Genomic DNA, 13,185 nt, shown 5'->3' on the forward strand with positions numbered 1-13,185 from the left:
ACTATAAGATTTTCACCTCATTTAGAACAAAAAGTTTTGATCATATTAAACGTTAAAATTAAGCTGCCAAACTCTGAATGAACTAGAAATTCACACCACTTGTTTTAATGACAAATGCCTGACCTACAGATTACAAATCTAGAAGTTACAAAGATAAATTTAGTCATTTTGACAAAGGTACCACAGGCACCATTAAATAAGAAACATTTAAATTTTTGCTTTCTACCCAAAAAAGGTAAATAAATAGATTAACAAAAGAAGATGGGAATAAACTTGAGAAAAAAGGCACATCCAGGCAAAATAGTCAAGGCGATCTGCATGATGCATTATTTTCAAAGCCATTCTACTGTGCATAATTAAGTCTAAATGAGTTATTTTGGAAGATCCTAAAACATGACAATGCATATTTAGTAAGCTGTGCAAACATCAAAACACTAATAATTTAATATAGTCTGTATTACTTTAAAATATGTAAGGCTCATAAGAAGGTACATCACAAATTCCTGCAAAGAGATCTGGGGTTGGTTTGTTATTTTTGCAAAGGAACCTATTATTTCTAGATGAATACTTTTATTTTCAGGTACTTAATCGTCTTTCTGGTCTTGGCAAACATTTCATAATTGCAGCTTTCCATAATGCTGGGGCAAGTAAAAGACTTAGAGTAGTTACACTCAATATAAGTAGGTAGACCTGAAAATGAGAAAATGCAAAATCATTACGTCTTTGATTTGCTCAGTAAATTAAAACATAGCACAAAGTTAAATTGATTCTTAAGCTAGAATGGGATGGATTTGTAATTTGACAACTATAAAGTATATATGTGAGTCATTTAATAAATAAGTAATTTAAAAGCCTGGATCGTCTCTATGCCCCTTCCTCTGGCTCTCTTATCAAGTAGCCCTTTTGGTATTTCTGGGTTCTCTTAGCCAGAGGCTAGGAGGGAGTGTCCTTTAAACAACATTCCTTTCTTTTAGGTCAGATTTCAGTAGGTCTTAGTAGAAAAAAGGTCAACTAGCTGCTTTATGAAGATGAAAGGCAATGGAGCGCCTAACAAAGTCCCGGGTGGAACAATACAGTTTAGAATACTAAAGCAGAGTTTGTTCACTGTGCTGTGCTGTGCTGATGCACCAGGTCTATTTTGTATATGTACCCAACATATGATAGCAGGGCTTAGGTGTTTCTTGGACCACTGTAGTAAGTATATAATTGAGAAGTATGTTTAAAGAGTCAACTTTAGAGGCTTTTTTAAATAAGCAAATACAGTAATTTATGTTTAGATGACTATCCAACTCAGTAATGGATTTAAACTTTAAAACATTTAAAATGTAGTAAATGGGGGACAGCTGGGCAGCTCAGTGGATTAAGAGCCAGGCCTAGAGATGGGAGGTCCTAGGTTCAAATCTGGCCTCAGACACTTCCCAGCTGTGTGACCCTGGGCAAGTCACTTGACCCCCATTGCCTACCCTTACCACTCTTCTGCCTTGGAGCCAATACACAGTATTGACTCCAAGACCCAAGGTAAGGTTTAAAAAAAAATAAATGAAATATAGTAAATGTTCACTTTTGCTTACTAGAGAAAAATTTTCTCCAAATAATAACAATTATTTTTATCTTTTTTAACTTCTAAAAGGTTTTTCATTAATCAAAAGATAATTCATGTAATAATTAGGAATAATAATTAAGGTATTTCTTCCAACAATAAGATTTACATTTTTATGTTAAATATTTTAATCTTAAATTAATAATTTTTAATTTTGTTTTTATAACATGGATAGGGAAGCTTTTCTCTCAGAAGAACCACTTCGGAAAATAAAAGTAAGGTCAAATAAATAAAAAAAGTTAACTTGAAAAATATAAAATTTAGAAAAACATTCTTAAAAGCATTTTCTAATCAGCTTTTTTAAATTAATGGGGAATAGATAATCTTATTCAATAAATCTACTAAAATTACTTTACTCCCTATATCACAGTTAGTTATGGAAGAAAGAAAGAAAATATTATAAATTGGAATAGTAAGAGACAGAAAACTTAGGAAGGAGAGAAAATACAGACTAAGGGATAGAAACATAGCTAGCTACCTACCTACCAACAATAATAGAAAGACTCCTAGAAGGACACTTGCAGAGGGCCCAGAGAGCCAGGGAAACAAAGATTCTCATTAGCCAGATGCAAATATAATAGGTAGCCAAGGGAGTAAATACAAAGTAATGTGCCACAGTGGTAAAAATATTATCTGGATGCTTACCCAAACCCTCTGAAGCAAAGATTCTACACTTGATTAAAAATATAGTTTTTTTTAATGGGGAGAGGAGTGAATTAAAAAAGTATAAAAACATTATATTTTCTAGATGATAATTTATCTGAAACCATCGATATGGGGCAACTGGGTTGCTCAGTGGATTGAGAGCCAAGCCTAGAGGAGATGGTCCTGGGTTCAAATCTGGCCTCAGACACTTCCTAGCCTTATCATTCTCTGCCTTAGAACCAATACACAGTAATGATTCCAAGACAGAAGGTATGGGTTTAAAAAAAAACCTATTGATACTATATATACTATATATAGTCTCTAGATAAAAGAATAATAAGTACCATCAGCAGTGTTTTAATTGTCATCTGCCTAAAATGTATACGTCTCAGTGTTCCTAAATACTACAAAAAGTTAAATGATGGTGGAGAACTGATCTTATCAACTGTGTGACAACTCCCAGAACAGCTAACAGGAGAGTACCTCTCTTGAGATGATTCCTGCTCTCCGTGCTCTGCTTCCCAGAACAAAAGAAAACTCACTGACTTGTGCCAGTCCAGCTGAGACAATCCATTTGATGTACTGACCACTCTTGGGCAGAATAAGGGATAAGACAAGCACTGCCAAAACAAACTTAGAGAACAACATTCATAGGATTATTTTTTTAAATGTTCAGATGAGAAACTTGCAATTAATATATAGAAACCACGCAGAAAACACAAAGTCAAATAAGATATGCATTCTACTAACATAGCAAACTGAGGTTTCTTATTGTGAACACATTTTACTTTCTCAAAGTAATATAAACATATTATTATGATTGATGCAAGTATGAAGAATTAGGACAATGAAGTTGGTGGCAATATGGCAAGTGGAACAAAAACTAGATTTGGAATCAGAAATCCTGAGTTTTAATCTTGGCTCTATTTTTATCAAATTCATCAAAATTTTTTATCTTATTGTTTCTCAGCTTCCTCAGATGTAAAAGATTAGGTGACATTTAGGATTCTTACTAGCTATAAAAAGTATGATTCGATGTTCCATTTTTACTTTGTTTTTTTTCTCAATGTAGCTAGAACACCTAAATTTGAGTCTTAAAACTACTTCCTAGATGTCATTTCCCTTCTATAAATCTATCTCTTTCTTCATCCCCATAATGTTTGGGTAATAATACTTGTTCTATCTTACATAAGTGTTGTAAGAAAAGTGACTGATCAACCTACAAGCACTATATAAATGAAGATTACTACTTTTATCAGGAAGTAATTTAGGTACTATAGAAAACAGAAAAGACAAAAGGATAGTATCCATTGTACTAGAAATGAAAAAGCTAGTAATAAAAATTATACCTTCAGTATTACCACTGACAGGGTGAGAAACATCAAAACAGTGAGTTCATATATTACAAAAGTAGGGAAAACATGGAGACCTGTGAGAAAAAGGAAAGAATAAATTAATTTTTATGCTTTTTGTATACCCAAATAGGCTGCCAATGAGCTTTACTTCCAACTTTCTTAACATTAACAACTAAAATATTTGTCCTTCTCTATATTGTTCTTTAAAAGAACACCTAGAACTTTTTACAGATAATTGTGTCAAGATAAATTTGGGTTTCTGGGGTTTTCTTCCTATTCCCTCCTACTTAAATGAATAAGTAATCATTTAATACGTAATTCTCAGTTCCATTCCTTGAAATTCCCCATTATAACTAAAAAATTTTCCGGTCAATTTAGCTAAGAAAGTGTGCTCCCTCATATTCTGGGGAAAAAATTGATCAAATCAAAAGAGAAACAAGCTCTTATTCTAATTCTCCTTCATTAGTTTCTTGTAATTAAGATAGAGATGCTTTTTAATGTCTGTAAATTAGAATCCATATGGAAATTTATATGTAAAAAATACAATATAGGGTCAATGCTACTATCTATAAACATTATATATTAAATGAACTAATCCATATACCTCATGAGAACTTATTAGAGAAAATTACATACTGTTATTTGCTGATATACTTTCTGGATTTAGTATTAATACACAAATTTTGAGAAAACAACAAAAAAGTTTGCCTTGTACAACTCCTTCAGCCATGACTACAATCCCCTGGCTTTCCTCCCTGCCACCAGAAGCTTCCCTAACAAACAAAGGAATGAGCTTGTGACTGGTTGACTGTGAAAGACTTCCTAGATGCTCCATTCCTGCCCAGTGGATTCTTTGTCCCCATCTTCTGGCTTTTCCTAGAATGGGGACACAGGGCTTCCCAGGGTCTCTTCTCCAGTCCCTTTTCTGGAATTCAGCAAATAGTTATTATTTGCCAAGTTTAAGGCAAGATGCTAGTTCTTCAGACACAAAGGCAAAACCAAATAGCTCTTGCCCTCAAGGAGTTTACATTCTCCTAAGGAGGCAGGCCATTCAAACGAATAAATACAAAGTAATTTCAGTGAGAGTGAGGCCTCACCTGGAGGGCCCAGAGAAAGCCTTGTGTGGGAGGTGGGGAGAGAAGCCTTTCAGCCTTGGGGAGTGCTTAAGAAAAGGCCCAGGAATGGAGACAGGAAGTCCAGTCTGGGAAAGAGACAGGAGCCCAGTCTGACTGGAAGGGAGATAGATGTTGAAGAGGAGGAATATGAACTAGGACTAAGTGGTAGTTAGACTGTATGTAATTCCAGGCTGAAGCTTTGTATTTTCACCCCAGATGTGATGTGGAGCTACTGAAGATTTCTAGCAGGGGAGGGTGAGTATCAGTTCTGCAGAAGAAAGTATAGGAGAGGGGAAATTTTAGCAACAGATAGATCAAATGGGGGCTGTTGCACTAAGCAATGATAATAAAATAACATTATATATTATTAATACAGTAATTATATGTAATCGTATTAGCCATTATATTATTAATGTAGTATATCCATTATATTAACATAATTGTATAAAATTATAATATTACTATGTTACTTTATATTAATAGCATAATAATAGCAGTAAATAATTGGTAAGAGGAGATAAGGGCTTGAATTAAGGCAGAGAGTATGTGAATGAAGAAAAGGGGATAGATACAAGATATACAGTAGAGGTTGGATAAACCAGAGAAACAGAGGTCATTTATAGGAAGAATTAGTCTTTCCTTAGAATTCTTGAAAATTTAAGAGATTTTCCCAATCATTTACAAAGTATCTCTTTCTAAATGTCTCTCTTCTAGAAACATACCTGAGACAAAAAAAAGCCTTGATGTCATTAAACATTAGCTTTACTATAATAAAAGCTTTTTAGAACAGGGAGCATATCTTATTCTTCTTCTTTGCATCCTCCACAGTATACAACATAGTAGAGTAAGTGCTTAAAGATTTAAATGAATAAATGATAGAAAAGTTCTAGAAGATCTAGATTCTAATTAAGCTTTGCCACACATTAGCTTGGTCATTTTTAATAAGTAAAAAGAGGCAACAATCTCAAAGATCACTGATAGTTGCCAAGAGTAGTGGCTAACTCAACCCCCTCTCCTCCAAAGGATTTAGGAGCTATTAGAAACCAATTATAACAATAATCAAGCACAGCTATTACCTACTGACAAGATATTTAAGAGAGATACTAAAGTGAGTCTCCTTTATTTAGATAAAAACATCTTTATTTAAATCCATCATATTTCCAAAAGTGTTGTTTATAATTAATCTTTTTTATAGTGTTTTTAAGGTTATATGTAACAGCCTTTTTTCTTTGTCCTTAAACCAAAAATATCCTAGAAGAAATTTCACTTATTAAGAATAATCAAGAGGGGGCAGCTGGGTAGCTCAGTGGATTGAGAGCCAGGCCTAGAGACTGGAGGTGCTAGGTTCAAATCTGGCTTCAGAAACTTCCCAGCTGTGTGACCCTGGGCAAGTCACTTGACCTCCATTGCCTACCCTTACCACTCTTCTGCCTTGGAGCCAATACACAGTAATGACTCCAAGACGGAAGGTAAGGGTTTAAAAAAAAAAAAAAAAAAAGAAGTAATCAAGGGACAGCTAGGCAGTTCAGTGGATAGAGAGCCAGGCTGAAAGATGAGAGGTCCTTAGTTCAAATCTGGCTTCAGACACTTGATAGCTGTGTGACCCTCGGCAAATCACTTAACCCCAATTGTCAAGCCTTTACTACTCTTCTGCCTTAGAAGGAATATTTAGTATTGATTCTAAAATAGAAGTCAAAGTATTTTTTTTAAATCATCATTAGAGTAATTTTGAAATATTTAGCCCCACAAAAGTATTTGGCTTTTTGATCTAATAAACAAAGTTAAGGTACTTTTCTATTTAGTTACTATCTCCACTTGTCTGATGTCTAAATAATTGTTTTTCCTAAGAAGATTAATCTAGAAGAATCTCTAAAAATACTTAAAGGACTAGTTTTAGACAAATTTAACAATCAACCAGATACAGATGATTAACACAAACTAAACTGTGTTTTATATAATGAAAGCTAAATAATGAAAGCAAAAATATATAAAATTGTTATTTATTGAGAAGCAATATTCCAATTTACATTAAAAACCCAATTTACAGACAAAAACTCTCAAATATATAGACTTTTAAATGTAGGATTTTGATGGATATTTAGCTCTTTAAAAAGACAACATTTAAAATATATAGGGTAAATAAAGCCTCTTATTTACACTACTATAATTTATACTTGACCTACAACTTTTTTTCAGACATTTTCTTTTATTGCTAATGTATTGAGAACCTGCCACTCATATTTTAAAAAAGCAAGCAATGTTTTCATTGCTAGATATGAAATTTGTCCTGAAAAATAGGCAAGGTGTTTAAAATCTTATTTAGAAACACAAAGCTCTCCACAAATTATATTGGCACTACTTCTAAGTGCTATACCTCATTAAAGATCATCAAACATGAGTCTATAAAAACCTGTCTCCTGAGAAAAATGCCAGAAACTAAGGTTCTTTGTAACCATGTGGCTTGCAATTTACTTATTATTACTCATGTTGAGATCAGGAGATGACAAGCAAATGACATGCTTAATTTAAAAAAAATTCATACTTTTTTGAAGCTTAGGAAAAAATGTTTTAAATGGAGAATGTCAGGCATTTTTGATATATAACAACCAAAGTTAAGTTTTCCTGACTAAATCCTATTTTTATAAACTTTTCCTCCTAACTATAGATAATAAAGATATATACATTCCCAAAATTGAAACAAAATATATCTAGAGAATGTAGATATGTCACCTAATTGATGTATGTTGGGCAGTCTACTATGATTAGAGGAAGATATCTCATTCACATAATTAAGAGAATCTACAAATTTTGAACTGGGGAGAGAACATAAAGGGCATACAGGTATCCCTCCCCACTGATTTGTCTAGTAGAGGAAAGTTTTAGAGTCTATGTGCAAGAAGAGATCAACAAGAGACAGATAAAAACATACCAAACTGTATTCAAGGCATGGAAAATGGCTTGTGCATCCCAATAGTCTCTAACGAGAAGCATGAGCACAAAGATTCATGGACAAAACTACAACAGAGTCATGAACCTTCAGATCCTACTTGGGTTAGTTAGTGAAACACACATGGTAGAGAACCACATGTACAGAGAAAGAACCAAGACCTTTACTACTACTATGGGTCCACAGAGACGATAAAATCCTGTGGGGAGACAGGAACCACAAAAAGGAAGAAGATTGTTTATACTGTTCTCAAAGGCAAGAATCTTTCCCCTAATAGTTGAGGGGCTCAAATAGTATCCCATATTTTGATCAGGTTTAACACAACTCTTTCCTATATTTAAATGTCTTGTTAGCCTGAATGCTTGTAGGAAGACAGCATTCTGTCTGTTTGAAAAACATAACGAGTCTGATACTGACATTTCTTGGGTTTCCATGTGTCTCATCTAGCATGAGCTAGAGAGAATTTTTGATAGATCCCATCCCTTTCACTCTCCAATTTATAGTCATGTTTTTGATGTAAAAACTTGGGGCCCAAACAATACAGAGATTATAAGTGCTAGAAACAGAAAGACTTCTTATTAAATGAAATTAGATTGTTATGATGACAATATAAGTTACCTATAGATGCAAAGAAAATGATGGCCAAAAAGTCTCGTATAGGTTCAACATAGGACATAATCTCTTCAGTAACCATATGACCTTGAGAAGAAATCAATGCTCCAGCCAAAAAGCACCCCAACTCCATTGAAACATCAAGAAGCTCTGTAATCTGTCAAGGAAGATCGGAAGCTTAAAGTTTACTCTTGAAGTATACAATATGGTAGTCCTTTATCCTGAATTTTTATTCCAATTATAAGTACAGATAGAAATAAGTCTTTTTTAATTGAATATAACTGTTTTACATAATTTCAATAGTGAAATATCTAGAAATATTAGAATTAATAGTATTAATAACCTTACAGAACACAAAACAGTTTTCTTTAAGAATCACTTAAGGAATAATTATGATTTCCTTAAAGAATATCAGGATTTAAAAGTATTTAATATAAAAAAGTACCCCCCCTCTAATTTTTAGTTGACAACGCATTGTCAATTTAAAAAAATATATAAATTATATATTACAGGATGTGTACTGGCTAATGTATGGTGAAAAAATATCTCATATCAAAATGGATTTTTTTTTTACAATTACCTAGATAATTGTTTAAATCTTTATTTTGCTAATTGTAAAAAAAACATAGCTATTTAACTTCACAGGTCAAATCTAAATAGGAGGGGTAGTTAGGTGGCTCAGTGGACAAAGAATGAGGTCTGGAAAATTGAGGTTCTGGTTTCAAATATGATCCCAGGCACTTCCTAGCTGTGTGACAAGTCACTTAACTCTAATAGCCTAGCTCTTACTGCCCTTCTGCCTTGGAACATTAATTGTAATTAATTGTATTAATTCTAAGAGTCAGTTTTTTAAAAAAAATCTAAATAGGAAAGGAAGGCCAACAGAATCTATTTTTCTTCTGATTGTTCTACATCTACTTGTTAAGGTCCAACAATGCAACATTATTTTCCCTTTTAAAATACCCTATAATAATTGTTTCCTGGTATCCTATAATTGTAGGTAGTAAGTTATAAATTCGAGTATTAAATTTTTTTTGCCTTAGAGGTTATGGAGTACATTTTAAAATTTAAACTGAATTAAAGCACTGCACATTCCAAGCAATCTTTTGTGTAAACTATGCCTAGGTGGAAATTATATTGTTTGAATGTTAACCCTATCATCTAGAGTCAACAGAACTAGATTTAAGCAAAGATGTATTGATATTTCTTTCTCCAATAAATAATTTTTTTCAGATGAGGTATTTTTCACTTACATATTGAAAATCTAGGAGGACACTGAAATAAGACTTGATTAAAAAAGAAAACTATAAGTGCCTTTAAGATAACTAAAACATTATTCATGTATAATACTATTTTGAATATTGAGAAACACTTTCCTGAATATATTTGAAATGTTTTTGGTCCTTTTTTGTCACCTCAAAAATAAAGCTTTGGAATTAAGAAAATGTATATTGTAAAATGACTGTTTCTTTTCCCAGAACCTAAAAAAGCAGATGTGATCAACAATATAGATAATGCTAGTCCTTGTCCCTTCCTTCTATGATTATACGCAAATGAAAGTCAAGTTGCTATGTGGTTAGTAATTTTACTGCTGAACTGTTAGAATGGGGTGGTATAAAGTTAAGCTTTCTGATATGATATCATCAATGCAAAGCAAATGGAAAAAAGCACAATGATTTTTTAAAGTGCAGTTAACTTCTTCGATAATTCTTTCTTTCTAAGAATCTTATACTTAACATTAAGAATATCTATAAGAGCAAGTGTTTGTTTAGAAGTGATTATTTAAGTATACAGAATATTTAAAATAATTTTAAAATTTAACTTAAAAAACATTTCCAATAGTTTGACAGAAGAGGAATTAGAATAGATAACTGACCCAGGATTCAAAAGTTCTCTGATATCAAGGCTTGGCTCTACCACTAATCAGATGTATCAAGTCACTTTACTTCTGTGGGTCTGAAATTATCTTACCTGTAAAAATGAAAAGGTTGGACCAAGTGATTTCTAAGGCCCCTTGTATTTTTTTTAATTTTTTTTAAACCCTTAACTTCTGTGTATTGACTTATAGGTGGAAGATTGGTAAGGGTAGGCAATGGGGGTCAAGTGACTTGCCCAGGGTCACACAGCTGGGAAGTGTCTGAGGCCAGATTTGAACCTAGGACCTCCTGTCTCTAGGCCTGGCTCTCAATCCACTGAGCTACCCAGCTGCCCCCCGCCCCTTGTATTTTTAATGTCCCTTAAGTGAGAACTTAAATTCAATATAGGAAAAAAAACTTTTAAGAAAAATTTCAAACTGTATTTAAGACGATATTAATTCTCACAAAGGCAGTATGATGTACTAGACAAAGGCTTAGAGTCAGAAGTCCTGGGTTCAATTATCAACTCTTATACACTAGTTGAGTGACCCTGGACAAGTTGCTTCTTCCTCTCAAATGCCTCCAAATTATCAAGGATCAAATGGCAATTGCCTTTAAGCTTTTCTAAATCTTTATACAGTGCTAAAAAGAAGTCCACTACTTCTTACTGAATCAAGAACTCAAAAGAAAAAAAATATTCTGAATAGCTTGAATACATGCTGTAAAATATAATATTGGGTCTTTATAAGACATAAAGCATTATAAGAGTCAACAGAAATTGGCAGGTGTTTTTAAAAGAAGATGGGTTATTTTGATAATAGTTGTAGCTAGATAGAGGCTGGTTTTAAAATCCAAACAAAAAAAAGCATATTTAATCTATAGAAAGATCATGTAGATCAGTAAAGGACTATGCACCTAAAGGATAATGGGTCAGATATAGGGTCAAATAAAACACATAAAATTATATATCAATAAGGACTCCCAATTTCTAAACACAAGGGTAAATAAGAATCAGTGAAATGAGAAACATTTTTACTTTTTTATCTATCACCTATAGAACAAACAATGAAATGTTCTGGGTCTAAAAAAGAAAGATTATGAAAAGGAAAAAAGAGTAAAGACAATTTTTATCAGATATACTTCAAAGAGAAAAATATTTAGGAATAGACAATCATTCAAATGCTCCAATGAAAAATGAAAATAACATCCCTCTTGATCAGAAAAAAGCCTATCATATTGGCCCTGATACAGTAAAGGAAAGTGATAAATGTTGGAGAGGATGTGACAAAATTGGGACACTAATACATTGTTAGTGAAGTTGTGAAATGATCCAACCACTCTTAAGGGCAATTTGGAATTGTACCCAAAGGGTTGTAAAACAATGCATACTCTTTGATCCAGTAATACCACTCTTAGGTCTGTATCCTAAAGAGATTAAAAAAAAAAAAAGGGAAAAGGACCTACTTGTAAAAAAGTATTTGTAGCTGAATATTGTTGGCTGAACAAATTGTAGTATATGATGCTGATGGAATACTATTGTGTTTAAGGGACGATGAACAGGATGATTTCAGAAAGAGCTGGATAGACCTCCATGAACTGATGTGGAGTGAAATAAGCAGAACCAGGAGAACAATGTACACAGTAACAGCAATATTGTGCAATGACTGTGAAAGACTTACTTATTCTCAGTAAAACAATGAACCAGGACACTTCTGAGGGACTTATGATAAAAAATGCTATCCACCTCCAGAGAAAGAACTGTAAGGAGTTGGAATGCAGATTAAAGCAATTTTCCACTTGTTTATTTGGGGTTTTTGTTTTATACGATTATTCTCTTACAAAAATGAACAATATGGAAATATGTTTTGCATGATAAAACATGTATAATCCAGATCAAATTGCTTGACATCTCTGGGAAGGGGGAGGAAAGGAAGGGACAGAGACAATTTGGATCATATAACTTTGGAAAATGTATGTGGAAATTTATTATGTGTAATTGGTAAAAATAAAATATCTTTATAATAAAAAATGGAAAAAAGAAAAATGAAACTAGCAAGGCCTGTATTTTGACATGTATAAGGGTTATTAAAGTTAAAATGACAGGGTATCAATAGAATTTGACAAAGAATCTAAACAGGTTAGGAAGAAGGAGGAATAAGGTCAATCTAAAAGCATTTATTAATCACCTACTCTGTGCCTGCTACAGTGCTAGACAACAGAGACACATTAAAAAGTCAGTTCCTGGGGGCAGCTGGTGGCTCAATGGATTAAGAACCAGGCCTAGAAATGGGAGGTCCTTGGTTCAAATGTGGCCTCAGACACTTCCTAGCTGGGTGACCCTGGGCAAGTCACTTCACCACCTCCCATTGCCTAGCCCCTACTACTCTTCTGCCTCAGAACCAATACACACACTTGATTCCAAGATAGAGGGTAAGAGTTTAAAAAAAAAAAAGTTAGTCCCTGCCCTCTAGGGGCTTACATTTGACTGGGAAGGAATTACAAAGTACAATTCTGAAAACCTGGGGTTTGAACAATATATAATGGTGCTATTTTTTCTGATAGATCTGTGATTTCTCTGATGAAGAGCTCAATAGAGGAAATTCCTCACTCTCTCTCTACATATATATGTATGTATATTTCTGATTTTTCAAGGCAATCTTTTTTTTTTAATTATCCAACCCTTACCTTCCGCCTTAGAATCAATACTGTGTATTAGAAGAAGAGCAGCAAGGGCTAGGCAATGGGGGTTAAGTGACTTGCCTAGAGTAACACAGTTAGGAAGGGTCTGAGGCCAGATTTGAACCCAGGACTTCCCGTCTCCAAGCCTGGCTCTCAATCCACTGAACTATCCAGCTGCCCTTATTTCTGATTTTTCAAAATAAAAGCAATGCTGATTTTTAAAGTTAACAAAATATTCAGGAAGATAGTTTTATAACAAGAAAGGTATTCTCTCCTTCCTCATGTTTATTTCCTGGCTCCCATGGCTTCCTTCAAGTCTCAGCTAAAGTCCCACCTTCTGTAAGAAGGCTTTCCTGATCGACCTAAATGCCAAGGT

The 13,185-nt window shown here is 33.5% G+C and overlaps 1 protein-coding gene across 2 annotated transcripts in view; it reads right to left on the reverse strand.

Moving 5' to 3' along the window:
* Positions 1 to 408: 408 nt before the first annotated feature.
* TMCO3 (transmembrane and coiled-coil domains 3) overlaps positions 409 to 13,185 on the reverse strand; it is a 54,827-nt gene continuing 42,050 nt past the window's right edge. For both annotated transcript variants that reach the window (XM_044670503.1, XM_044670502.1), the window contains 4 exons: positions 8,281 to 8,431; positions 3,595 to 3,674; positions 2,729 to 2,878; positions 409 to 690 (listed from right to left, as the gene is read on the reverse strand). In XM_044670503.1, the coding sequence (XP_044526438.1) occupies positions 577 to 690; positions 2,729 to 2,878; positions 3,595 to 3,674; positions 8,281 to 8,431 (495 nt within the window). In that variant the 3' untranslated portion in view covers positions 409 to 576. The remainder of the gene's footprint in view (positions 691 to 2,728; positions 2,879 to 3,594; positions 3,675 to 8,280; positions 8,432 to 13,185) is intronic.

The sequence above is a fragment of the Gracilinanus agilis genome, chromosome 3 (genome assembly GCF_016433145.1).
Source record: "Gracilinanus agilis isolate LMUSP501 chromosome 3, AgileGrace, whole genome shotgun sequence".
In the NCBI taxonomy this organism is placed as follows: Eukaryota; Metazoa; Chordata; class Mammalia; order Didelphimorphia; family Didelphidae; genus Gracilinanus; species Gracilinanus agilis.